Here is a 24574-nt window from a genome sequence, read left to right as displayed (position 1 = left end):
TGGAGGTGGTGAAGTAAGTTTGTGCTAGATTCTACGTTGATATGCGCTCCGCAGCAAGTTGGAGCCCGGTTTTCCTCTCAGCGTGCAGTGAATGTCAGAGGGATGTGAGGAGAGTATTGCCTATTTGAATGCAGTGATCTCCTTCTAAGGGGTCTATTTCATAGGTTCTCTGTTATCGGTCGTAGAGATTCATCTCTTACCTCCCTTTTCAGATCGACGATATACTCTTATATATACCATTACCTCTGCTGATTCTCGTTTCAGTACTGGTTTGGCTATCTGCTATATGTAGATGAGTGTCCTGGGGTAAGTAAGTCTTATTTTCTGTGACACTCCTAGCTATGGTTGGGCACTTTGTTTATAAAGTTCTAAATATATGTATTCAAACATTTATTTGCCTTGACTCAGAATGTTCAACTTTCCTTATTTTCAGACAGTCAGTTTCATATTTGGGATAATGCATTTTAATTTAACATTTTTCTTACCTTAAAATTTGACTTTTTCCCTGTGGGCTGTTAGGCTCGCGGGGGCTGAAAATGCTTCATTTTATTGCGTCATTCTTGGCGCGGACTTTTTTGGCGCAAAAATTCTATTTCCGTTTCCGGCGTCATACGTGTCGCCGGAAGTTGCGTCATTTTTTGACGTTATTTTGCGCCAAAAATGTTGGCGTTCCGGATGTGGCGTCATTTTTGGCGCCAAAAAGCATTTAGGCGCCAAATAATGTGGGCGTCTTATTTGGCGCGAAAAAATGGGCGTCACTTTTGTCTCCACATTATTTAAGTCTCATTTTTTATTGCTTCTGGTTGCTAGAAGCTTGTTCTTTGGCATTTTTTCCCATTCCTGAAACTGTCATTTAAGGAATTTGATCAATTTTGCTTTATATATATGTTGTTTTGTTTTTTTTTTTTCTCTTACATATTGCAAGATGTCTCACGTTGCATCTGAGTCAGAAGATACTACAGGAAAATCGCTGTCAAGTGCTGAATCTACCAAAGCTAAGTGTATCTGCTGTAAACTTTTGGTAGCTATTCCTCCAGCTGTTGTTTGTATTGATTGTCATGACAAACTTGTTAAAGCAGATAATATTTCCTTTAGTAAAGTACCATTGCCTGTTGCAGTTCCTTCAACATCTAAGGTGCAGAATGTTCCTGATAATATAAGAGATTTTGTTTCTGAATCCATAAAGAAGGCTATGTCTGTTATTTCTCCTTCTAGTAAACGTAAAAAATCTTTTAAAACTTCTCTCCCTACAGATGAATTTTTAACTGAACATCATCATTCTGATTCTGATGATTCCTCTGGTTCAGAGGATTCTGTCTCAGAGGTTGATGCTGATAAATCTTCATATTTATTTAAAATGGAATTTATTCGTTCTTTACTTAAAGAAGTCCTAATTGCTTTAGAAATAGAGGATTCTGGTCCTCTTGATACTAAATCTAAACGTTTAAATAAGGTTTTTAAATCTCCTGTAGTTATTCCAGAAGTTTTTCCTGTCCCTGATGCTATTTCTGCAGTAATTTCCAAAGAATGGGATAATTTGGGTAATTCATTTACTCCTTCTAAACGTTTTAAGCAATTATATCCTGTGCCGTCTGACAGATTAGAATTTTGGGACAAGATCCCTAAAGTTGATGGGGCTATTTCTACCCTTGCTAAACGTACTACTATTCCTACGTCAGATGGTACTTCGTTTAAGGATCCTCTAGATAGGAAAATTGAGTCCTTTCTAAGAAAAGCTTATCTGTGTTCAGGTAATCTTCTTAGACCTGCTATATCTTTGGCTGATGTTGCTGCAGCTTCAACTTTTTGGTTGGAAACTTTAGCGCAACAAGTAACACATCGTGATTCTCATGATATTATTATTCTTCTTCAACATGCTAATAATTTTATCTGTGATGCCATTTTTGATATTATCAGAGTTGATGTCAGGTTTATGTCTCTAGCTATATTAGCTAGAAGAGCTTTATGGCTTAAAACTTGGAATGCTGATATGGCTTCTAAATCAACTTTACTTTCCATTTCTTTCCAGGGTAACAAATTATTTGGTTCTCAGTTGGATTCCATTATTTCAATTGTTACTGGTGGGAAAGGAACTTTTTTACCACAGGATAAAAAATCTAAAGGTAAAAACAGGGCTAATAATCGTTTTCGTTCCTTTCGTTTCAACAAAGAACAAAAGCCTGATCCTTCATCCTCAGGAGCAGTTTCAGTTTGGAGACCATCTCCAGTCTGGAATAAATCCAAGCCAGCTAGAAAGGCAAAGCCTGCTTCTAAGTCCACATGAAGGTGCGGCCCTCATTCCAGCTCAGCTGGTAGGGGGCAGGTTACGTTTTTTCAAGGAAATTTGGATCAATTCTGTTCACAATCTTTGGATTCAGAGCATTGTTTCAGAAGGGTACAGAATTGGTTTCAAGTTGAGACCTCCTGCAAAGAGATTTTTTCTTTCCCGTGTCCCAGTAAATCCAGTAAAAGCTCAAGCATTTCTGAAATGTGTTTCAGATCTAGAGTTGACTGGAGTAATTATGCCAGTTCCAGTTCCGGAACAGGGGATGGGGTTTTATTCAAATCTCTTCATTGTACCAAAGAAGGAGAATTCTTTCAGACCAGTTCTGGATCTAAAAAATATTGAATCGTTATGTAAGGATACCAACGTTCAAGATGGTAACTGTAAGGACTATCTTACCTTTTGTTCAGCAAGGGAATTATATGTCCACAATAGATTTACAGGATGCATATCTGCATATTCCGATTCATCCAGATCATTATCAGTTCCTGAGATTCTCTTTTCTGGACAAGCATTACCAGTTTTTGGCTCTGCCGTTTGGCCTAGCTACAGCTCCAAGAATTTTTACAAAGGTTCTCGGTGCCCTGCTGTCTGTAATCAGAGAACAGGGTATTGTGGTATTTCCTTATTTGGACGATATCTTGGTACTTGCTCAGTCTTTACATTTAGCAGAATCTCATACGAATCGACTTGTGTTGTTTCTTCAAGATCATGGTTGGAGGATCAATTTACCAAAAAGTTCTTTGATTCCTCAGACAAGGGTAACCTTTCTGGGTTTCCAGATGGATTCAGTGTCCATGACTCTGTCTTTAACAGACAAGAGACGTCTAAAGTTGATTACAGCTTGTCGAAACCTTCAGTCACAATCATTCCCTTCGGTAGCCTTATGCATGGAAATTCTAGGTCTTATGACTGCTGCATCGGACGCGATCCCCTTTGCTCGTTTTCACATGCGACCTCTTCAGCTCTGTATGCTGAAGCAATGGTGCAAGGATTACACGAAGATATCTCAATTAATATCTTTAAAACCGATTGTTCGACACTCTCTAACATGGTGGACAGATCACCATCGTTTAATTCAGGGGGCTTCTTTTGTGCTTCCGACCTGGACTGTAATTTCAACAGATGCAAGTCTCACAGGTTGGGGAGCTGTGTGGGGATCTCTGACGGCACAAGGAGTTTGGGAATCTCAGGAGGTGAGATTACCGATCAATATTTTGGAACTCCGTGCAATTTTCAGAGCTCTTCAGTTTTGGCCTCTTCTGAAGAGAGAATCGTTCATTTGTTTTCAGACAGACAATGTCACAACTGTGGCATACATCAATCATCAAGGAGGGACTCACAGTCCTCTGGCTATGAAAGAAGTATCTCGAATTTTGGTTTGGGCGGAATCCAGCTCCTGTCTAATCTCTGCGGTTCATATCCCAGGTGTAGACAATTGGGAAGCGGATTATCTCAGTCGCCAAACGTTGCATCCGGGCGAATGGTCTCTTCACCCAGAGGTATTTCTTCAGATTGTTCAAATGTGGGAACTTCCAGAAATAGATCTGATGGCGTCCCATCTAAACAAGAAACTTCCCAGGTATCTGTCCAGATCCCGGGATCCTCAGGCGGAGGCAGTGGATGCATTATCACTTCCTTGGAAGTATCATCCTGCCTATATCTTTCCGCCTCTAGTTCTTCTTCCAAGAGTAATCTCCAAGATTCTGAAGGAATGCTCGTTTGTTCTGCTGGTAGCTCCGGCATGGCCTCACAGGTTTTGGTATGCGGATCTTGTCCGGATGGCCTCTTGCCGACCGTGGACTCTTCCGTTAAGACCAGACCTTCTGTCACAAGGTCCTTTTTTCCATCAGGATCTGAAATCCTTAAATTTAAAGGTATGGAGATTGAACGCTTGATTCTTGGTCAAAGTGGTTTCTCTGACTCTGTGATTAATACTATGTTACAGGCTCGTAAATCTGTATCTCGAGAGATATATTATAGAGTCTGGAAGACTTATATTTCTTGGTGTCTTTCTCATCATTTTTCCTGGCATTCTTTTAGAATACCGAGAATTTTACAGTTCCTTCAGGATGGTTTAGATAAGGGTTTGTCCGCAAGTTCTTTGAAAGGACAAATCTCTGCTCTTTCTGTTCTTTTTCACAGAAAGATTGCTATTCTTCCTGATATTCATTGTTTTGTACAAGCTTTGGTTCGTATAAAACCTGTCATTAAGTCAATTTCTCCTCCTTGGAGTTTGAATTTGGTTCTGGGAGCTCTTCAAGCTCCTCCGTTTGAACCTATGCATTCATTGGACATTAAATTACTTTCTTGGAAAGTTTTGTTCCTTTTGGCCATCTCTTCTGCCAGAAGAGTTTCTGAATTATCTGCTCTTTCTTGTGAGTCTCCTTTTCTGATTTTTCATCAGGATAAGGCGGTGTTGCGAACTTCTTTTGAATTTTTACCTAAAGTTGTGAATTCCAACAACATTAGTAGAGAAATTGTGGTTCCTTCATTATGTCCTAATCCTAAGAATTCTAAGGAGAAATCGTTGCATTCTTTGGATGTTGTTAGAGCTTTGAAATATTATGTTGAAGCTACGAAATCTTTTCGTAAGACTTCTAGTCTATTTGTTATCTTTTCCGGTTCTAGAAAAGGCCAGAAAGCTTCTGCCATTTCTTTGGCATCTTGGTTGAAATCTTTAATTCATCTTGCCTATGTTGAGTCGGGTAAAACTCCGCCTCAGAGAATTACAGCTCATTCTACTAGGTCAGTTTCTACTTCCTGGGCGTTTAGGAATGAAGCTTCGGTTGACCAGATCTGCAAAGCAGCAACTTGGTCCTCTTTGCATACTTTTACTAAATTCTACCATTTTGATGTATTTTCTTCTTCTGAAGCAGTTTTTGGTAGAAAAGTACTTCAGGCAGCGGTTTCAGTTTGAATCTTCTGCTTATGTTTTTCGTTAAACTTTATTTTGGGTGTGGATTATTTTCAGCAGGAATTGGCTGTCTTTATTTTATCCCTCCCTCTCTAGTGACTCTTGTGTGGAAAGATCCACATCTTGGGTAGTCATTATCCCATACGTCACTAGCTCATGGACTCTTGCTAATTACATGAAAGAAAACATAATTTATGTAAGAACTTACCTGATAAATTCATTTCTTTCATATTAGCAAGAGTCCATGAGGCCCGCCCTTTTTTTGTGGTGGTTATGATTTTGTATAAAGCACAATTATTCCAATTCCTTATTTTATATGCTTTCGCACTTTTTTTATCACCCCACTTCTTGGCTATTCGTTAAACTGAATTGTGGGTGTGGTGAGGGGTGTATTTATAGGCATTTTGAGGTTTGGGAAACTTTGCCCCTCCTGGTAGGAATGTATATCCCATACGTCACTAGCTCATGGACTCTTGCTAATATGAAAGAAATGAATTTATCAGGTAAGTTCTTACATAAATTATGTTTTATGCTTACCTGATAAATTCCTTTCTCCTGTAGTGTGATCAGTCCACGGCCCGCCCTGTTTTTTATGGCAGGTCTAAATTTTTAAATTATACTCCAGTCACCACTGCACCCTTTAGCTTCTCCTTTCTCGTTGGTTCTTGGTCGAATGACTGGGTGTGACGTAGAGGGGAGGAGCTATATAGCAGCTCTGCTGGGTGATCCTCTTGCACTTCCTGTTGGGGAGGAGTTAATATCCCAGAAGTAATGATGACCCGTGGACTGATCACACTACAGGAGAAAGGAATTTATCAGGTAAGCATAAATTATGTTTTCCTGATGTGATGCTATAGCTCCTCCTGTAGCTGTAGAGGCGTACTGGTAATTTCCTGATATGATGCTATAGTGCTTACTGTAGCTGTAGAGGTGTACTGGTGATTTCCTATTATGATGCTATAGCTCCTCCTGTAGTTGTAAAGGTGTACTGGTAATCTGATATGATGCTATAGGTTTTCCTGTAGCTGTAGAGGTGTACTGGTAATCTCTGATATGATGCTATAGGTTTTCCTGTAGCTGTAGAGGTGTACTGGTAATCTCTGATATGATGCTATAGCTCCTCCTGTAGCTGTAGGAGTGTACTGATGATTTCCTGATATGATGCTATAGCTCCTCCTGTAGTTGTAAAGGTGTACTGGTAATCTCTGATATGATGCTATAGGTTTTCCTGTAGCTGTAGAGGTGTACTGGTAATCTCTGATATGATGCTATAGCTCCTCCTGTAGCTGTAGGAGTGTACTGATGATTTCCTGATATGATGATATGATGCTATAGCTCCTCCTGTAGCTGTAGAGGTGTACTGGTAATCTCTGATATGATGCTATAGCTCCTCCTGTAGCTGTAGATGTGTACAGGTAATCTCTGATATGATGCTTTAGCTCCTCCTGTAGCGGTGTACTGGTAATCTATGATATGATGCTATAGGTCCTCCTGTAGCTGTAGAGGTGTACTGGTAATCTATGATTTGGTGTTATAGCTCCTACTGTAACTGTAGAGGTGTACTGGTAATCTATGATATGATGCTATAGCTCCTCCTGTAACTGTAGAGGTGTACTGGTAATCTATGATATGATGCTATAGCTCCTCCTGTAACTGTAGAGGTGTACTGGTAATCTATGATATGATGCTATAGCTCCTCCTGTAACTGTAGAGGTGTACTGGCAATCTATGATATGATGTTATAGCTCCTCCTGTAACTGTGGATGTGTACTGGTAATCTATAATATGATGTTATAGCTCCTCCTGTAACTGTAGAGGTGTACTGGTAATCTCTGTTATGATGTTATAGCTCCTCCTGTAGCAGTAGAGGTGTACTGGTAATCTTTGTTATGATGTTATAGCTCCTACTGTAACTGTAGAGGTGTACTGGTAATCTCTGATATGAGGCTATAGCTCCTCCTGTAGCAATAGAGGTGTACTGGTAATCTCTGATATGAGGCTATAGCTCCTCCTGTAGCAGTAGTGGTGTATCTGATATGACTACTGTTGTAAACAATTCTCTTGAATTGTTTTTACCAGGCTACATTACTATGCATTCTATATCAAGCGTCTATAAATCTCTATAATGCTTTCTGTCTCTAACTATATAACAGCTGCTTTCTGTCCTTTACATTTACTTTTGTGCCTGTCCCTTTCTCTTCCTCGATCCTTCCTGTGCACTTCTTTAGCTGGGAACCTCAAGCTCCAGCAGGCTCTCTCACCTGTGGACCCTATGGAAATTAAAGCAGATGTACATTGGACACATGTCCATGAGGTTAAGGAAGATCAAGAAGGGGTTAAGAATGAGGTTGAAAGAGAGAGCTCCTCGTCTAATTCTGAAGGTAATAACCACCCCCTCCTCACCATGGTTCTAAAGTAAATACGCAAACAAACTTAACGCATATGTCCCAGTGCTACAGTAATCACATCTGGTGCAGAAGGCAACCCTGAGCAGATTTCTACAGGTTTTAATATGTAGTTGGTATTAGATACAAATATTTCCTGCTGATGACACAAAATAAAAGATTTTAACATCTTAAAAAAATGTGAAGCAAAACTACCCCCAGGTAAGTTCAACGAAGTAAAGGTAAAACCCTGAGCGTTAGAACATTTTAAAGAATTGCAATTCACTTTTAGTTCCTTCATTCTGTTTTATTTTTATTTGTTTATTTTTGTTATTTCTTCTGCCACAGCGGTCAATCTCCCCTCCCAGCGTCTAGACCCCATACAAGCATGGCTGGATTCTGTATCTAGAGGTAGACTAAGTAGACATGCAGTTGTCACTGTATCCTGTTTAGAGCACTTTGTGTGGCAAGGCAGACCATTTGCACTGCATGTGCGCTCTGCGCTTGATGTAGCTTTTGCACATGTTTAGGTTTCCTACAGTATAAAATAGCACCTTTCTCTGATCCCCTTCACAATTTCTGCACCGTAGAGGACCTATTTATCGCTGGTCCCGCTAGGTTACACATCTATTGCTTGCTAAATGCCAGGTATCTAAATGTGTAATATTTTATCAAAACTGCTTCTGCCTTCCTACTTACCGCTAGCCTACTGTTTACATTTGTTTTTGCAGGTATATTATATATATTTATTATATACAACATAGCACTTTCATTAAATTGTTATCTTATAGAGCATTAAAATGTGTCAAACCTTTCTTGCCTTTACTGTCAATATGGGGGGGGGGCTACAGAAAACAACCATAGGATTTAAAATTAGTTAAAAAGTCATATGGCAGCACATGAAGCAAGAGATTTGTTTATTACTATTGGTTTAATATCAAACCACCAATGGGAGACGGGCAGCAGTTTTAAACTCACTCCTGAACAAGAATCCAATCCCATCCACATTTCTCTTCCACCATTTTTTCCCCCCAGCTTCTTCTTGGAGAAGGTCACTTTCCTAAGAGCTACACTCTTCTTTTTTGTAGACTATTGGGTGGATTCTGTGCAGCAGCTCATATGCACAACTCTGACCCCTCTGTTCCATATGTTTAAATTGCAAGGGTCCCACCTTATGTTTCATTCAGATAAACTGCAAGGGTTCTGCCAGAGAGCTTTTCTTCATACCCATGAATTATGTGTTGGGTTCTGGGATTTGAACTGAATGGTTGTCACACTTTTTTTTTATTAGGGACTGAATGGTTGTCACATTTAATTAGGGACTGAACAGTTGTCACACTTTTTTATTAGGGACTGAATGGTTGTCACACTTTATTAGGGACTGAACGGTTGTCACACTTTATTAGGGACTGAATGGTTGTCACACTTTATTAGGGACTGAATGGTTGTCACACTTTATTAGGGACTGAACGGTTGTCACACTTTTTTATTAGGCACTGAACGGTTGTCACACTTTATTATTATTATTTATAGAGCACCAACAGATGCCGCAGTGCTATAAGCACAAACTATATGCAAGTTCTCCACTTCTATATTAGGCAAATCTTCCTCTGGACCTAACTAGGAGGTCAGTATTTAATATTCTTCAGCACAACCTACTGATAAGGTGTTATGGTATATGAATTACACAAGTGATGTTCTCCCATTCCTCATCTTTACTCCAATTACAGTAAGTACAATGTACTGTTTTTTTCTGTATATAATCCTAAGTGCCTTTGAGAATCCGTCAACTGCTCCTTGGCACTTTTCCCCAGCTTAACTCCTACAGTCATTATACAGTACATGGTGTTGATCAATACAAGTAAATTAGTCAATGCACAATTCTTGTTGCCCTTTGATTTGTAGACCTTGTTTCACTTTTTAGGATTTCCGTTATCCATCTTCCATTTCATCTATATCTTTTATCTTAAGATTTATCACCCAATCCTCTAAAGCTCTCCACTAGGACAAGATTATCTAATGATTCTGTCAGTGGTATTTGGTCCATCACATTATTCTGGAAAACACCACAATTTGATTTGTTTTTTCTTTAAAACTATTTTTTTGCTGGGACTTCCAGTTCTGCTTTTTAAAAGGTCATTGTAATGATTGTTTTTTAGAAATGGGCACTTAGACATGACGTTTTCTCAACCTTTCTGTAAATATTCCTTTTTGGCCCATCCAATGTTGTTGACTGAAAAAAGCTCTTGTTCTTCAAGCTGTTGGAGAATGAAAACATGTAGGCACTCTCGGATGGAACTTTACTTTAGTCCCAATCATTTTTTTTCTGCTTTCTCCCTTCTTGGGTGTTGGCCCAGGGTTCACACTAACTAATTACCTATCTGTGATGGTAGAGTCTCTTTTTGCCTCTGACGTGTTCCCTTTTAATTACATTCTTTAGCAATTTTTTTTTTTTTGTCGCCCCCCCCCCCCCATATATTTCTTTCATAAAAGTGGTGATAGTCCACAAGCCATTTCTCCTGGGAATTCCAGTCCTGTAACTGGAAGTTAGTCTTATCTTTACCACAGGAAGACGGTGAAGAATGGTGGTGCTCCAGATGTTATTATATTGTTCTTTGTTTGGACAGAGGGAAATTTATGGTGTATTAGGTAGTGTCACAAATACACCCAGTAGGAGTTAATCACAGGCCTGCCGCAGGTGTTGCGGGGGCTGGTCCCTAGTCTCCTCCTGTTTGATCATTGTTCTACTCCACATATTCAGAACCTCTGCTGTTGCGTGTACTGGATAGGCTATCTACTGGAAGCAGTTTTTTTTTTGCAGATGGTAACTCTAGTAGTGTGGTTGCTTATTAGGTAAGTATGTAGTTTGTCAACACTTACAAAGACTATAGGCTATTAGTAGGTACTCTTAGTATTGTACATCATTGCCTGGGGACTATTATGACAGGCATTTTTTTCTTATATGTTCTATATAGGAATTTGGACTGCAGGAACCTACATTATTATATACATCCTGTTTTTTAGCGTGCAAAGTTTATTTTGAGTGTGTTTGAGTTATAAAAACGCATGTTGAATTCTTGCTGCTTCAGGGGTGTAGTTTTTGCGTGTGATACTATTGTCTAGAGTCTAGTTTCTTAACCTGTGGTACATGTACCCCTGGGGGTACCTGGGGCTTAGGTAAGGGGTACTCAGTGGCTTGCCCTTTCATTATCTATTGCCCACATTCTGGTGCATTTCACTTATTTTTGTTACCTAATAATATTTATGTGCATTTGGGGGTACTTAGGGCAAATATTTATGCCTGATGGGGCACTTGCTACAAAAAGTCTGAGAAACACTGGTCTAGAGCAAGTTGAGCATGTGTTGTGCGCCTTGCACGTTTAGTTTTCTTGTGTGTGTTAGCCTAGGTTGCACGTGCATGGAGACGGTTATTGCACATCGTTCCTTTCCCAACGTTTTATTTAATGGATATATAGCGCTCCTCTGTTTGTTTTGGTCTTATCTGGTGGAGGGGGTAAGATTTTGAATACTGTTAAGCTGCTTATTTTTTGGATGTATTTAATCAAGATACAGAATCATCCTCTCTTCTGTTTAAACTTTAACATCTACGTTCTCTCTTAAGAGAACTTTTAGGTACCTTTAGGAGTTCAGGATCCTAAGCTTTCCGAGGATAAGTCTGTTAAGCAATTGTATTTGATTCTTAAAACTACTGCTAAGCCACTGGAGGTTTTTCTGGTTTCTGATGCGATCTCTGAAATAATTTCTAAAGAGTGGTCTAAGCCTGGTATTCCCTTTAAAATTTTAAAAGTTTACTTTACCTGTTTCTAACATTGAACTTTGAAAAACTATCATTCCTCAAGAGGAATAGTAGTACGTTTAGCCAAAGTAGAAATAGCCCCATTACTTCTTTTAAAAACTCTATGGATAGGAAGCTAGTCTTTTCAGCAAGCAAGCTTCCTTTTTAGGCCAGTAGTTAGTATTGCTTGTGTTGCTGCAGCTTCTATTCTTGTGTTAGAACTGATCTGAGCAGTTTTCATACAAATCTGCTGTTGAAGACTTTCAGAATCAGTTGAGACTTTTAAGGTCAGCTAATGCTTTCATTTGTTACGCTGTTGTTGATTTTAAGATTATTGCCAAAAATATGGCATTAGCAGTCCTGTCCAGGAGGAGTTTATGGTTGAAATCATGGTCTGCTGACATGGTTTCTAAGTCTAGGCTTTTGTCCCTTCCTTTTCAGTGCCCCTCAGTACAAGAAGTCTAAGGGTAAGAGCAGGGCTTCTAACCATTTTCGTTCCTTTTATCAATCTAGGAACCAAAAGTCCCCCTCTTCTGCTCAGACATCCTCTTCTATTTTGTATGTGCAGCCACCAATCATAAATTAGCACTTGGCGTTGCTGAACTTCGTTTCGCTACATGCTGTCTTCTCTCAAGTCCATGACGGAGGCAATGCTATTTGTCACACTTGAAAGGCTGTGTTCCTGTTCCATGGCGTAGATTCTGGTAATATTGTTTCATTTTATTCCATTATCTGTAATGTGATTATTATGACTGATAAGTATGGGTCTCGCTGAGGCACCTTCTGCTCCAATCTGGGAATCATGGGATAATTTCTCCGTAGGGTGGATTAGTGAACGGGGTAGGGTTTTTTATCATGTTTCTTATGTGACTCAACTTGCTTGTGTGTGTGCATAGGGGCTCTGCGGCCGAGACATTTGCCTTGGTGGCACATATTGGCTTGTTCTTTCGGTTGTGGTTTACACAGCCTAGAACTATACCTTCGGGTTATGCCTATTTTATTCAGACTTGCTTAACTTTTTCTGTGGGCCTATTTTTGCCTCTCTTTAGTGATGCGCTTTTTGTGATTTCGCTGGGCATCTGGTGACCGGACGCGTTTTTACGCTTGGGTGGGTCTTCTTCCCCTCCCACATTCCTGACTGAGTGGCAACGGTGGAAAGAGTCGGCTCCGCTAAGTTCTGATCTTAGGAGGTGGTGAGTGCCCCCAGCCATTGTGGGTGTCAGGTGCCAGTTTTTTTTTCCCAATCCCTGTTTATCTTGTGCAGTCTTAAGCCATGGAGGATTCCAATGCCAGGATTATTTTTATATCAGATCCTAAGTCGTTCTTGGGTAAGGATTGTAATTCTGAGTCATCCTCGAATGAGGACCGTAATTTGGTCCTGTTATCGCAAGTCTGCCAATCTTGTCCCCCGCGCCTGGATAGTTTGCCGGGTCCCTTGGGCTTGGGGGATCCTGGGCCTTCTGAGCCTTCCCAATCACATACTCCTTTTACCTTTGAGGTCCCCGATGTTAATGTCCCCTCCGCGCAGGGTGTATTGTTTTCCCCAGAGATGGCGGGACATTTGCGATTTAATATTTATTTATTTTTAATTTATTTATCAAAGTTCAGACAGAGATACAAAATAAATATGATTTGCTTCAATAACATGATCATACACTTTGGTAAAATAAGTTGGATAGACAAGTGCAAAGTCAATATGCATAGAACTCTTTACTGAACAGTTTTAAACATTTTATAAACTGACGGAGGAGAGGATAATGGGAGAGGAAGGGGGGGGGAGAACTAGGAGGGGAGGAATTTGAGGGAAGAGATAGGGAAGGGAAGGGGTGTTTGTTCCCCCTTGTTGTTCTTTACGTTATAGGATTGTGCGGCTGCGTGTTCTATTTAGACGACTTTTTGACTTATTGGGGGACCCTTTCCTTTATGGTCCGAGGACTTCTCAGTTCTCCCAAGATTTTTCGAGATAGGCTAGTGGGGATGTGTGTCTCCCCCGGTCGGTCTACGTTGAGCTTTCCCAGTCCTTTAGTTCTGGAGGTTATGGTTTCCGTTTGGCAGGTCCTGCAGAGACATAGTTCCTTCTGGGCGGATGCCTGTGGGTGCCCTTGTTTTTCTTTTATCCGGTCCCGATTATTTTTCTTCTGTGTTCCCTATGGGAATTCTGGGATTGCTTTATTTAAGTTCTATGGAAGTTGTTCCCGGATTTCTTCCGGAGTTGTGTGTGACCTGTTACTTATTAGTGACACTTGTTGCGCCTGGCTTATCCGGTGGGACCTGCTGATACTCTTGTTCAGTTATTTGTTTTTATACAAAAAAAGACACGCTATTCTTCTGGACCTTCGGGTCTGGATGTCAGAAGCACTTGGGCTGGCCCGTGACAGTCCTTTCACATTCCTGATTGAGGGGTGTGGTCCTTACCGTGTGGAGCAGTTAGGCCCTTTTGAGCTACTGTGATGGTTTTCCTAGGGTCTTTGCCATTGTGTAGTTTAGGCTGTCATGCAGAGGTGGCCAATGTCCTTTACCTCCGCCCCTGGGAGCTTTTTAGGCTCTGATGGGATTTTGGATTGACTTCTCTGGTGTTGTCACTGGTGCCCTGGTTAGGGTTGCCACCTGTCCCTTAAAATACAGAACACTTATAAGTTACACATGCTGCAGGGAGGAATATGAATAGTGCTGTCCAGAAACACAGTACATGTTCCTCCCTGCACACCCTGCAGCATGTGTAACTCATAAGTGTCCAGGAAAACATGGCTGAGGTGGCAACCCTAGCCCTGGTCGTCTTTATCGCCCCTTGGGGGTTTGGGCCCGCGGTGGGCTCTTTTATTGGAGTCCTGTGCCTTGGGGCTACTGATTAGGGGTTTTTCCCTATCGGACTCGTGCTGCTGGTGTTTTTCGCAGTATCTCTTGTGGGATTTTTATTTGAGGTGCTTGTCCTCGTTGAGAGAGCCTGCTAACGGGTCCGGGTTGGGGCGTGTTGCCTTGCACGCTGACTTATGGAAGTCTGGTTTCCTCCTTATGATTCTGTCATGAATCTCGGGGGAGAGTCAAGGTTTTTGGCAGTCTAGTCCTTTATCCTATCTGTATGTCCCTGTTATACCCCTGGGTTTTGGGGTCGGCCAGGATGGGTCCTATTGTCTCCCTTTTAGGGAGTCTGGGGTATTTTCGGTTTGATACCTTTGGGGAGGATGGACTCTGGACCTTTTTGTTAAGAGGTTCCCATTTCCTATTCCTCTTTCATGTCTAAGGCTATCTCTAGCTCGGTTTGACCTCTTTCTCCTACATTGGTGTATCTGGTCCACGGCTTCATCCTTACTTGTGGGATATTCTCAATCCCTACAGGAAGTGGCAAAGAGAGCACACAGCAGAGCTGTCCATATAGCTCCCCTCAGGCTCCGCCCCCCCAGACATTCTCTTTGCCGCTCTAACTAGTAGCATCTCCACGGAGGTGGTAAAGAGTATGTGGTGTTTAGTTGTAGTTTTTTATTCTTCTATCAAGAGTTTATTTTAAAATAGTGCCGGCTTGTACTATTTACTCTGCAGCAGAAATGATGAAGATTTCTGCCGATAGTAATATGATTTTAGCACCAGTAAGGGAGGAGGCCTCATTTTCGCGCCTCAATTGCGCATTGTTTTGCCTAGGCAGTTCATGCAGCTTCATGTGGGGAGTCCAGAGGCATCAGAAAAGACTCCAGAGAGGCTTATTTCCTACTAAAATAATCCTTAAGGAAGGTAAAGGCCACAGTGGAAGCTGTGGCATAGTACTGTAGTGTGTTTAACCGGTTAATTGCTGTTATTAGCTCAGGTTTGGGCATTAAGGGGTTAATTGGTCTGAAAATTTGTGTGCAATCTTTTCAAAGCATTAAGACACTGTGGTGAAAATTTCATTAAAATCGGATGTTTATTTGATGGTTTTTTGATGTTTCAGTAATAAAGTGTGCACTTCTATTATTTAAAGACACAGTAACGTTTTTGTCAAAAATATTTTTTATTGCATTGAAGATCTGTTTAAGTCTGTCAAACATGTCTGACCCTTCAGATAACCTATGTTCTGTATGTTCAAAGGCCAAGGTGGTTCCCCCATTAAATTTATGTGTGAAGTGTGCCATAGCGTCCAAACAGCTTAAGGACCGTACAATCACGCTTAAAGATATAGCCCAAGATGATTCTTTAGCTGAAGGTAGTGAGGATAGCTCACTATCCTCTCCTTCCGTGTCAACACCAGCTATGCCCGCGCAATCGATGCCCAGTACATCTAGCGCACCAATTGCTATTACTATGCAACAGTTAGCAGCAGTAATGGATAATTCTCTCGCAGCATTTTTATCCAAACTGCCAGCTCTTCCTAGGAAGCGTGATTGCTCAGTTTTAAATACAGAAAATGAGCAAGCAGACGCAGAGGATAATTTATCTGTAGTGCCCTCACATCAATCTGACTTGGCGGTGAGGGAGGGCCTGACTGAGGGAGAAATTTCTGACACAGGAAAAGTTTCTCAGCAGGCAGATCCTGATTCCATAGCATTTAAATTTAAGCTAGAACACCTCCGTGCCCTACTTAAGGAGGTCCTAGCTACGCTTGATGATTGTGACCCTTTGGTGGTCCCAGAAAAATTTTGTAAAATGGATAAATTCTTAGAGGTCCCAGTACACTCTAATGCGTTTCCGATACCTAAGAGGGTGGCGGATATAGTGAATAAGGAATGGGAGAAGCCAGGTGTACCTTTTGTTCCCCCTCCAATATTTAAGAAAATGTTCCCCATTGTTGACCCCAGAAGGGACGCGTGGCAGACGGTCCCTAAGGTAGAGGGGGCAGTTTCAACGCTAGCTAAGCGCACGACTATACCAATAGAAGACAGTTGCGCTTTCAAAGATCCTATGGATAAAAAATTAGAAGGTTTACTTAAGAAAATTTTTGTTCAACAAGGTTTTCTTCTTCAACCAATTTCTTGCATTATTCCTGTAACCACTGCAGCTGCTTTTTGGTTTGAGGAATTAGAAAACTCGCTCCAGAAGGAGACTTCTTATGATGAAGTCATGGATAGAATTCACGCCCTGAAGTTGGCTAATACTTTCATTACAGATGCCGCTTTTCAGTTAGCTAAATTAGCGGCGAAAAATTCTGGTTTCGCAATAATGGCGCGTAGAGCACTTTGGCTAAAATCGTGGTCGGTGGATGTGTCGTCCAAAACAAAATTGCTTAATATTCCTTTCAAGGGTAAGACCCTATTCGGGCCAGAGTTGAAAGAAATTATTTCAGATATCACTGGGGGAAAGGGCCATGCCCTTCCACAGGATAGACCTTTCAAAGCTAAAAATAAGTCTAATTTTCTTTCCTTTGGCAATTTCAGGAACGGACCGGCTTCTACCTCTACAGCCACTAGGCAAGAGGGTAACGCACCCCAGCCCAAACCAGCATGGAAACCATTGCAAGGCTGGAACAAGGGTAAACAGGCCAAAACGCCTGCTGCTGCTACCAAGACAGCATGAAGGGGTAGCCCCCGATCCGGGACCGGATCTAGTAGGGGGCAGACTTTCTCTCTTTGCTCAGGCCTGGGCAAGAGATGTTCCGGACCCCTGGGCACTAGAAATTGTCTCTCAGGGGTATCTTCTAGAATTCAAGGACCTTCCTCCAAGGGGAAGGTTCCACATGTCTCGCTTATCTTTAGACCAGATAAAGAGACAGGCATTCTTACATTGTGTAGAAGACCTTTTAAAAATGGGAGTGATACACCCAGTTCCAACAGCAGAACAGCAAACTGGGATTTTACTCAAACCTGTTTGTAGTTCCCAAAAAGGAAGGAACTTTCAGGCCAATTCTTCTGAGGTTCGCCTTTCTGGACAAGCATTACCAGTTTGTGGCTCTTCCCTTCGGATTGGCCACTGCTGCCAGAATTTTCACAAAGGTGCTAGGGTCCCTTCTAGCGGTGCTAAGGCCAGGGGGCATTGCAGTAGCACCTTACCTAGACGACATTTTAATACAGGCGTCGTCCTTTCACAAAGCAAGGGCTCATACGGACATTGTTCTAGCATTTCTACGGTCTCACGGGTGGAAGGTGAACATAGAAAAAAGTTCTCTGTCCCCGTTCACAAGGGTTCCCTTCTTGGGGAAAATAATACACTCGGTAGAAATGAAAGTCTTTCTGACAGAGGTCAGGAAATTAAAACTTTTGAACACTTGTTGAGTTCTTCAATCCATTCCTCAACCCTCCATAGCTCAGTGCATGGAGGTAATAGGACTAATGGTTGCGGCAATGGACGTGGTTCCCTTTGCTCAAATTCATTTAAGACCATTGCACTGTGCATGCTCAAACAATGGAATGGGGATTATGCAGATTTGTCTCCCCAGATTCAGATGGACCAGAAAACCAGAGACTCACTCCTCTGGTGGTTGTCTCAGGATCACCTGTCTCAAGGAATAAGTTTCCGAAGACTGGAGTGGATCATTGTCACGACCGACGCCAGCCTCTTAGGCTGGGGCGCGGTCTGGGAGTCCCTGAAGGCTCAGGGTCTATGGTCTCGGGAAGAATCTCTTCTCCCGATAAACATTTAGGAATTGAGAGCGATATTCAATGCACTCCAGGCATGGCCTCAACTAGCGGAGGCCAAATTCATCAGATTTCAGTCGGACAACATGACGACTGTAGCTTACATCAATCATCAGGGGGGAACAAAGAGTTCCTTGGTGATGAGGGAGGTATCCAAGATCATCAAATGGGCAGAGGATCACTCCTGCCATCTATCAGCAATTCACATCCCAGGAGTGGACAACTGGGAAGCGGATTATCTGAGTCATCAGATTTTCCATCCGGGGGAGTGGGAACTCCACCCGGAGGTTTTTGCTCAGCTGACCCAGCTATGGGGCATTCCAGATCTGGATTTGATGGCGTCACGTCAGAACTCCAAAGTTACGGGTCCAGGGATCCCAAGGCGACATTGGTAGATGCCTTAGTAGCGCCTTGGTCGTTCAATCTAGCTTATGTCTTTCCACCGTTTCCCCTTCTCCCCCGGCTAGTAGCCAGGATCAAACAGGAGAAGGCTTCGGTAATTCTGATAGCTCCTGCGTGGCCACGCAGGACTTGGTATGCAGACCTGGTGAATATGTCATCGGTTCCACCATGGAAGCTGCCTTTGAGACAGGACCTTCTAATTCAAGGTCCATTCGAACATCCAAACCTAGTTTCTCTGCAACTGACTGCTTGAAGATTGAACGCTTGATGCTAGCTAAGCGTGGGTTTTCGGAATCAGTTATAGATACTCTGATCCAGGCTAGAAAGCCTGTCACCAGGAAAATTTACCATAAGATATGGCGGAAATATCTTTGCTGGTGCGAATCCAAGGGTTACTCATGGAGTAAGATTAGGATTCCAAGGATACTATCTTTTCTCCAAGAAGGATTGGAGAAAGGTCTATCAGCTAGTTCCTTAAAAGGACAGATATCTGCTCTGTCTGTTTTGTTACACAAGCGTCTGGCAGCCGTGCCAGATATTCAGGCGTTTGTACAGGCTTTAGTCAGAATCAAGCCTGTCTACAGACCTGTGGCTCCTCCATGGAGTCTAAATTTAGTTCTTTCAGTTCTTCAAGGGGTTCCGTTTGAACCTCTACATTCCATAGATATTAAGTTACTATCTTGGAAAGTTTTGTTTTTAGTAGCTATTTCTTCTGCTAGAAGAGTTTCTGAATTGTCTGCTTTGCAGTGTAATTCATCCTATCTGGTGTTTCATACAGATAAGGTTGTTTTACGTACCAAACCTGGTTTTCTTCCAAAAGTGGTTTCCAATAAGAATATCAACCAGGAAATAGTTGTTCCTTCTCTGTGTCCTAATCCAGTTTCTAACAAGGAACGTCTGTTACACAATCTTGATGTGGTTCGTGCTTTAAAGTTTTATCTAAAAGCAACTAAAGACTTCAGACAAACATCGTCCTTGTTTGTCGTCTATTCTGGCAAGAGGAGAGGTCAAAAGGCGACTGCGACCTCTCTGTCTTTCTGGCTAAAAAGCATCATCCGGTTGGCTTATGAGACTGCTGGAAGGCAGCCTCCTGAACGAATTACAGCTCACTCTACTAGAGCTGTGGCTTCCACATGGGCTTTCAAGAATGAGGCTTCTGTTGAACAGATTTGTAAGGCAGCGACTTGGTCTTCACTGCATACGTTTGCCAAATTTTACAAATTCGATACTTTTGCTTCTTCGGAGGCTATTTTTAGGAGAAAGGTTTTGCAAACAGTGGTGCCTTCCGTTTAGGTTACCTGACTTGTTCCCTCCCTTCATCCGTGTCCTAAAGCTTTGGTATTGGTTCCCACAAGTAAGGATGAAGCCGTGGACCGGATACACCAATGTAGGAGAAAACAGAATTTATGTTTACCTGATAAATTTCTTTCTCCTACGGTGTATCCGGTCCACGGCTCGCCCTGGCATTTTGGTCAGGTATAAAAATTTTTTTTGTAAACTACAGTCACCACTGCACCCTATGGTTCTCCTTTTTCTCCTAACCGTCGGTCGAATGACTGGGGGGGCGGAGCCTGAGGGGAGCTATATGGACAGCTCTGCTGTGTGCTCTCTTTGCCACTTCCTGTAGGGATTGAGAATATCCCACAAGGATGAAGCCGTGGACCGGATACACCGTAGGAGAAAGAAATTTATCAGGTAAACATAAATTCTGTTTTTTCCCCTTTATCTCTGCCTTGTGCAGTTGAGCTTGTTGGTCGCCTTTCCGCTAGTGTTAAGGGGGCTCGATCGGTTGCTCTCAGTCTTGACCCTTTTTGTGGTGTTCTGGGAGGTCTGTATTCCTTTCTGTCCTAAGATTTGCGCTGGTCACTCAACACTTTGGGCGTTCTGTGCCTGTACAATCTTTTGTAGATTGGTTGGGTGCCTGGGGGACAAGTGCTCCCTGTCTCGCGTTTTTCTGAGGGACTCTTGTCTCTCTTGGATTCGCTTCGCTGCCTAGTAGTGGAAGATTTGCTATTGGGTAACAGCTGCAGTTATTTTACTTTGTCTGCTGGCAAGCTATTGAGTCTATGTGGCCTAGTGGTTAGCTTGTCCATCTAGCAAGTTGCAGTTCTGGAGTTTGTACTCAGCTGCAAGTTGGATCCTTGGGATCCCTTTGTTCAGGAAGGATGTCCCGCTCAGCGGTCTATAGTGGTGTAGTGTGGATCTGCACAGTTTCAGTTGCGCAGTAGCGGTCTGTTTCGTATCCGTTTTCAGGTGTCGGCTCTGCTTATTTTGCGCCACTAGTTTTTGTCATCTTTTTCCTGTCTCTCTCCTGAGCTTTTCTCCAGCTATGGAAATTTGTCCTTACTTGAGAGGCATCCTCAGTCTCTTGTGGTCTGGGGTGTGGGACTTGGTCTGTTTTCCCTGCTCACTGGGGTGGGGGGTTTCCTTCACGTCCTCACTTATATGGTGATGCGTGTCCACGCTGTCTCGCTGTGTTTGCGTTTGCTGGTCATTGAGATTTTGTTTCCCTTCCGGTCCTTTCCTGACTTTTCATATAGTCTGTTCGGGTGTAGCCTACTGAGTAGCTGTGGGTTGTCTCCATGTCACCCTGGACGTTGGTCCTTTTCTTCTGTCTTGTATCTTCCCTCTGGGAATTTTTTGTCGGGGTCCCCCGCTTGGTTGAGGGACTGCGGTTGGTTGTTGCCCTTGACAGATGCTGTCCTTGAGGTAAGTGCTCTTGGTTGGGCCCGCTCGTGGCTCTACCTAGGTTCTTTCGACTGTTGGTAGATTTTTGTTTCTGGGACCGCTTTTTGTTTTCCAAAATGTTTGTTGATCCCTGTTTCGGACGAACTGGGATTTTGTTTTCTTGGGAATCTGTTTTTAGGTTGGTGCCTTTATTGGTCCGCCTCTTACCCTCCGTTTTGGCATCCTGTGTCCTCTTTGGCTTGGGTATCAATTTCCCATAAGTAATGAATGCGGCTGTAGACTCTTTCCCATTAGGAAGAAAAACATAAATTATGCTTACCTGATCATTTTCTTTTCTTCCGTGGAAAAGAGTCCACAGCCCCCTGCACATTTTTTTGAGGCGTTGTTGTTTATCTTCTGGCACCCTTTCACCTTGATGCTTCGTCCACTGTTCCTTGCCTGAGTGACTGGGGGATTGGGAAAGTGGGAGAAGTATTTATACCTTTGGCTGGTGGGTCTGTGCCTCCTCCTGGTGGCCAGGTTCTTATTTCCCATAAGTAATGAATGCGGCTGTAGACTCTTTCCCACTGAAGAAAAGAAAATTATAAGGTAAGCATAATTTATGTTTTTCTTCCGAAATGGAAATAGTCCACAGCTGCATTCATTACTTTTGGGAAATAAGAACCTGGCCACCAGGAGGAGGCAAAAACATCCCAGTCAAAGGCTTAAATACTCCTCCTACTTCCCTCATCCCCCAGTCATTCTTTGCCTTTCGTCCCAGGAGGTTGGCAGAGAAGTGTCAGAAGTTTGTTTTGTCTCTTATGGAGGGTAGTATTCTTCGACATGGGACGGGAGTTTTAAGTAATCCTATCAGTCTCTCAGCGAGTGCCTGGATGAAAGTTAGCGTCCGGAGATGCAGGGAGAGTCTTTCTGCAAAACCATCCCGACTCATATTAACAGCTCCACAAGCAATCTGCGTTGACGAACTTCCCTTCGCTGCCTGCTTTTCTCTCTCAAGTCCATGGCGGAGGCGCTGCGGCTATTCATCACACTTGAAGGGCCGTGTTCCTGTTCCATGGCGTAGATTCCGGTAAGATCGTTTCATTTTACTTCATCAGAATGTACGGTAACTTATTGTTTCCTGTAAGGTACTATCCTGCGGGACTTATTAAGTGTATGTATATATATATATTTATATATATTTTTATATATATATATATATATTTCTTCTATAAGGTACGACGAGTCCACAGATTCATCCTTTACTTGTGGGATATTATCCTCCTGCTAACAGGAAGTGGCAAAGAGCACCACAGCAGAGCTGTCTATATAGCTCCTCCCTTAGCTCCACCCCCCAGTCATTCTCTTTGCCTAGTACTAGGAAGGGTAAAGTGAAAGAGGTGATAAAAACGTTTTGTCAGGCTTTAGTTAGAATCAAGCCTGTGTTTAAACCTGTTGCTCCGCCATGGAGTTTGAATTTAGTTCTTAAAGTTCTTCAAGGGGTTCCGTTTGAACCTATGCATTCCATAGATATTAAGCTTCTATCTTGGAAAGTTCTGTTTTTAGTTGCTATCTCTTCGGCTCAAAGAGTTTCCGAACTATCTGCATTGCAATGCGACTCGCCTTATCTTGTTTTTCATTCTGATAAGGTGGTTTTGCGTACCAAACCTGGATTCCTTCCTAAGGTTGTTACTAATAAGAATATTAATCAGGAAATTGTTGTTCCTTCCCTGTGTCCTAATCCTTCCTTTAAGAAGTAGCGTCTGTTGCACAACTTGGACGTGGTTCGTGCTTTGAAGTTTTATTTGCAGGCAACCAAAGATTTTCGTCAAAACATCTTCTTTGTTTGTTGTCTATTCTGGAAAGCGTAGGGGTCAAAAGGCTACGGCTACCTCTTTCCTTTTGGCTGAAAAGCATCATCCGATTGGCATACGAGACTGCTGGACAGCAGCCTCCTGAAAGAATTACAGCTCACTCTACTAGAGCGGTGGCTTCCACATGGGCTTTTAAAAATTATGCTTCTGTTGAACAGATTTGTAAGGCTGCGACTTGGTCTTCACTTCATACCTTTTCCATATTTTACAAATTTGATACTTTTGCTTCTTCGGAGGCTATTTTTGGGAGAAAAGTTCTTCAAGCAGTGGTGCCTTCTGTTTAAGCACCTGTCTTGTCCCTCCCGTTCATCCGTGTCCTATAGCTTTGGTATTGTATCCCACAAGTAAAGGATTTATCCGTGGACTCGTCGTACCTTATTGAAGAAAAGTAAATTTATGCTTACCAGATAAATTGATTTCTTCTATGGTACGACAAGTCCACGGCCTGCCCTGTCATTTTAAGACAGATTATATTTTTTTGATTTTAAACTTCAGTCACCTCTGCACCTTTTAGTTTCTCCTTTTTCTTCCTGTACCTTCGGTCGAATGACTGGGGGGTGGAGCTAAGGGAGGAGCTATATAGTCAGCTCTGCCGTGGTGCTCTTTGCCACTTCCTGTTAGCAGGAGGATAATATCCCACAAGTAAAGGATGAATCCGTGGACTCGTCGTACCATAGAAGAAATAAATTTACTTATATATAGGGCTTCAGTGAGGCTCCTTTGGTATCTTGGAATCGAGGGTTAATATATCCCGAGGGGGATTATTGAACAGGGTTTTTTTTATCATGTTTGTTATGTGATTCAATCTGCTTATGTTTAATGTTAACTGGGCTCTTGGCTTAGAACATAAAGGCCTTTGGAAGTGACGCGACCTTATGTTTGGAAGCACTTTTTTTTGGACGTGTTTACGTTCTGGTCTTCCATTTCCACATTCCTGACAGTGTGGCGCCTGAAAAATTTGGGTCTGCTAGTGTCTGGTTCTAGGAGGTGGTGAGTGCCCCAGCCATTGTGGGTCTCAATATTTTTATATTCTCTTTCTAGTTATGGAGGATTCTGATGTTGAGACTGTTCAAATTTCAGATTCTTCGACTTGTGAAGAATGCGAATTGGCACAGTTGACACAGGTCAATCAGTTATGTTTGATATACCATCTTAGGGCGCCTGGTTCCTCAGGCTTGGGGAATCATGGGACTGCTGAGCCATCCGCCTCTGGGGGTCCTGTCTTCCCAGAGGCGAGTTCACTACCGTTTTCTACTACTACACATGCGGGTAACCCAGAATATGTTTATCCCTCCTTGCAAGGTGGCTTGTTCCCCCCGGAGGTTGCAGCATGTTTTCACTTTCACATATTTTTGGCGATTATTCGTCTAAGAAGTCCAGATGTTTATTTGCGATTGTGCTTGTGCCCTATTGTCCCGGGTCTCCTGGCTTTGGGAGGGCCTGTACAGTTCCCTGCGGGTGTAGCTGTCACTGAGTGTTGGGCCTTTCGCTACAGAATAGCGAGCCTTTGCGTTTTACTCAGACATGTTTTTTAGTTATTGAATAATCCTATCCTTAATGGATACGGGAATCCGCAGTCGGCTCACCTCATTAGACATGAGGGGATAATATAATCTCCTATTGTCTGCTTATTGAGATCTTTCCCAGTTTTTGTTGGAAGATCAGGGTTTCGTTTTGGCTGGCCCTGCGGGTATGCCTGTTTTCTTCCTGG

General features: G+C 42.4%; 1 protein-coding gene across 16 annotated transcripts in view; it reads left to right on the top strand.

Moving 5' to 3' along the window:
• Positions 1-24574, top strand: part of MICAL3 (microtubule associated monooxygenase, calponin and LIM domain containing 3) — an 809998-nt gene that overhangs the window by 557041 nt on the left and 228383 nt on the right. For 13 of the 16 annotated variants that reach the window (XM_053718886.1, XM_053718885.1, XM_053718900.1 and 10 more), the window contains 2 exons: positions 7430-7582; positions 7934-7996. The exons of 1 other annotated variant lie outside the window; for it this stretch is intronic. In XM_053718886.1, the coding sequence (XP_053574861.1) occupies positions 7430-7582; positions 7934-7996 (216 nt within the window). The remainder of the gene's footprint in view (positions 1-7429; positions 7583-7933; positions 7997-24574) is intronic. 2 more of the 16 variants (XM_053718895.1, XM_053718899.1) reach the window with 2 other exon arrangements.

The sequence above is a fragment of the Bombina bombina genome, chromosome 6, assembly GCF_027579735.1.
Source record: "Bombina bombina isolate aBomBom1 chromosome 6, aBomBom1.pri, whole genome shotgun sequence".
Taxonomy (NCBI): Eukaryota; Metazoa; Chordata; class Amphibia; order Anura; family Bombinatoridae; genus Bombina; species Bombina bombina.
The sequence above is the reverse complement of the archived record's forward strand: the minus strand, read 5'-3'. Positions and strand labels throughout refer to the sequence as shown.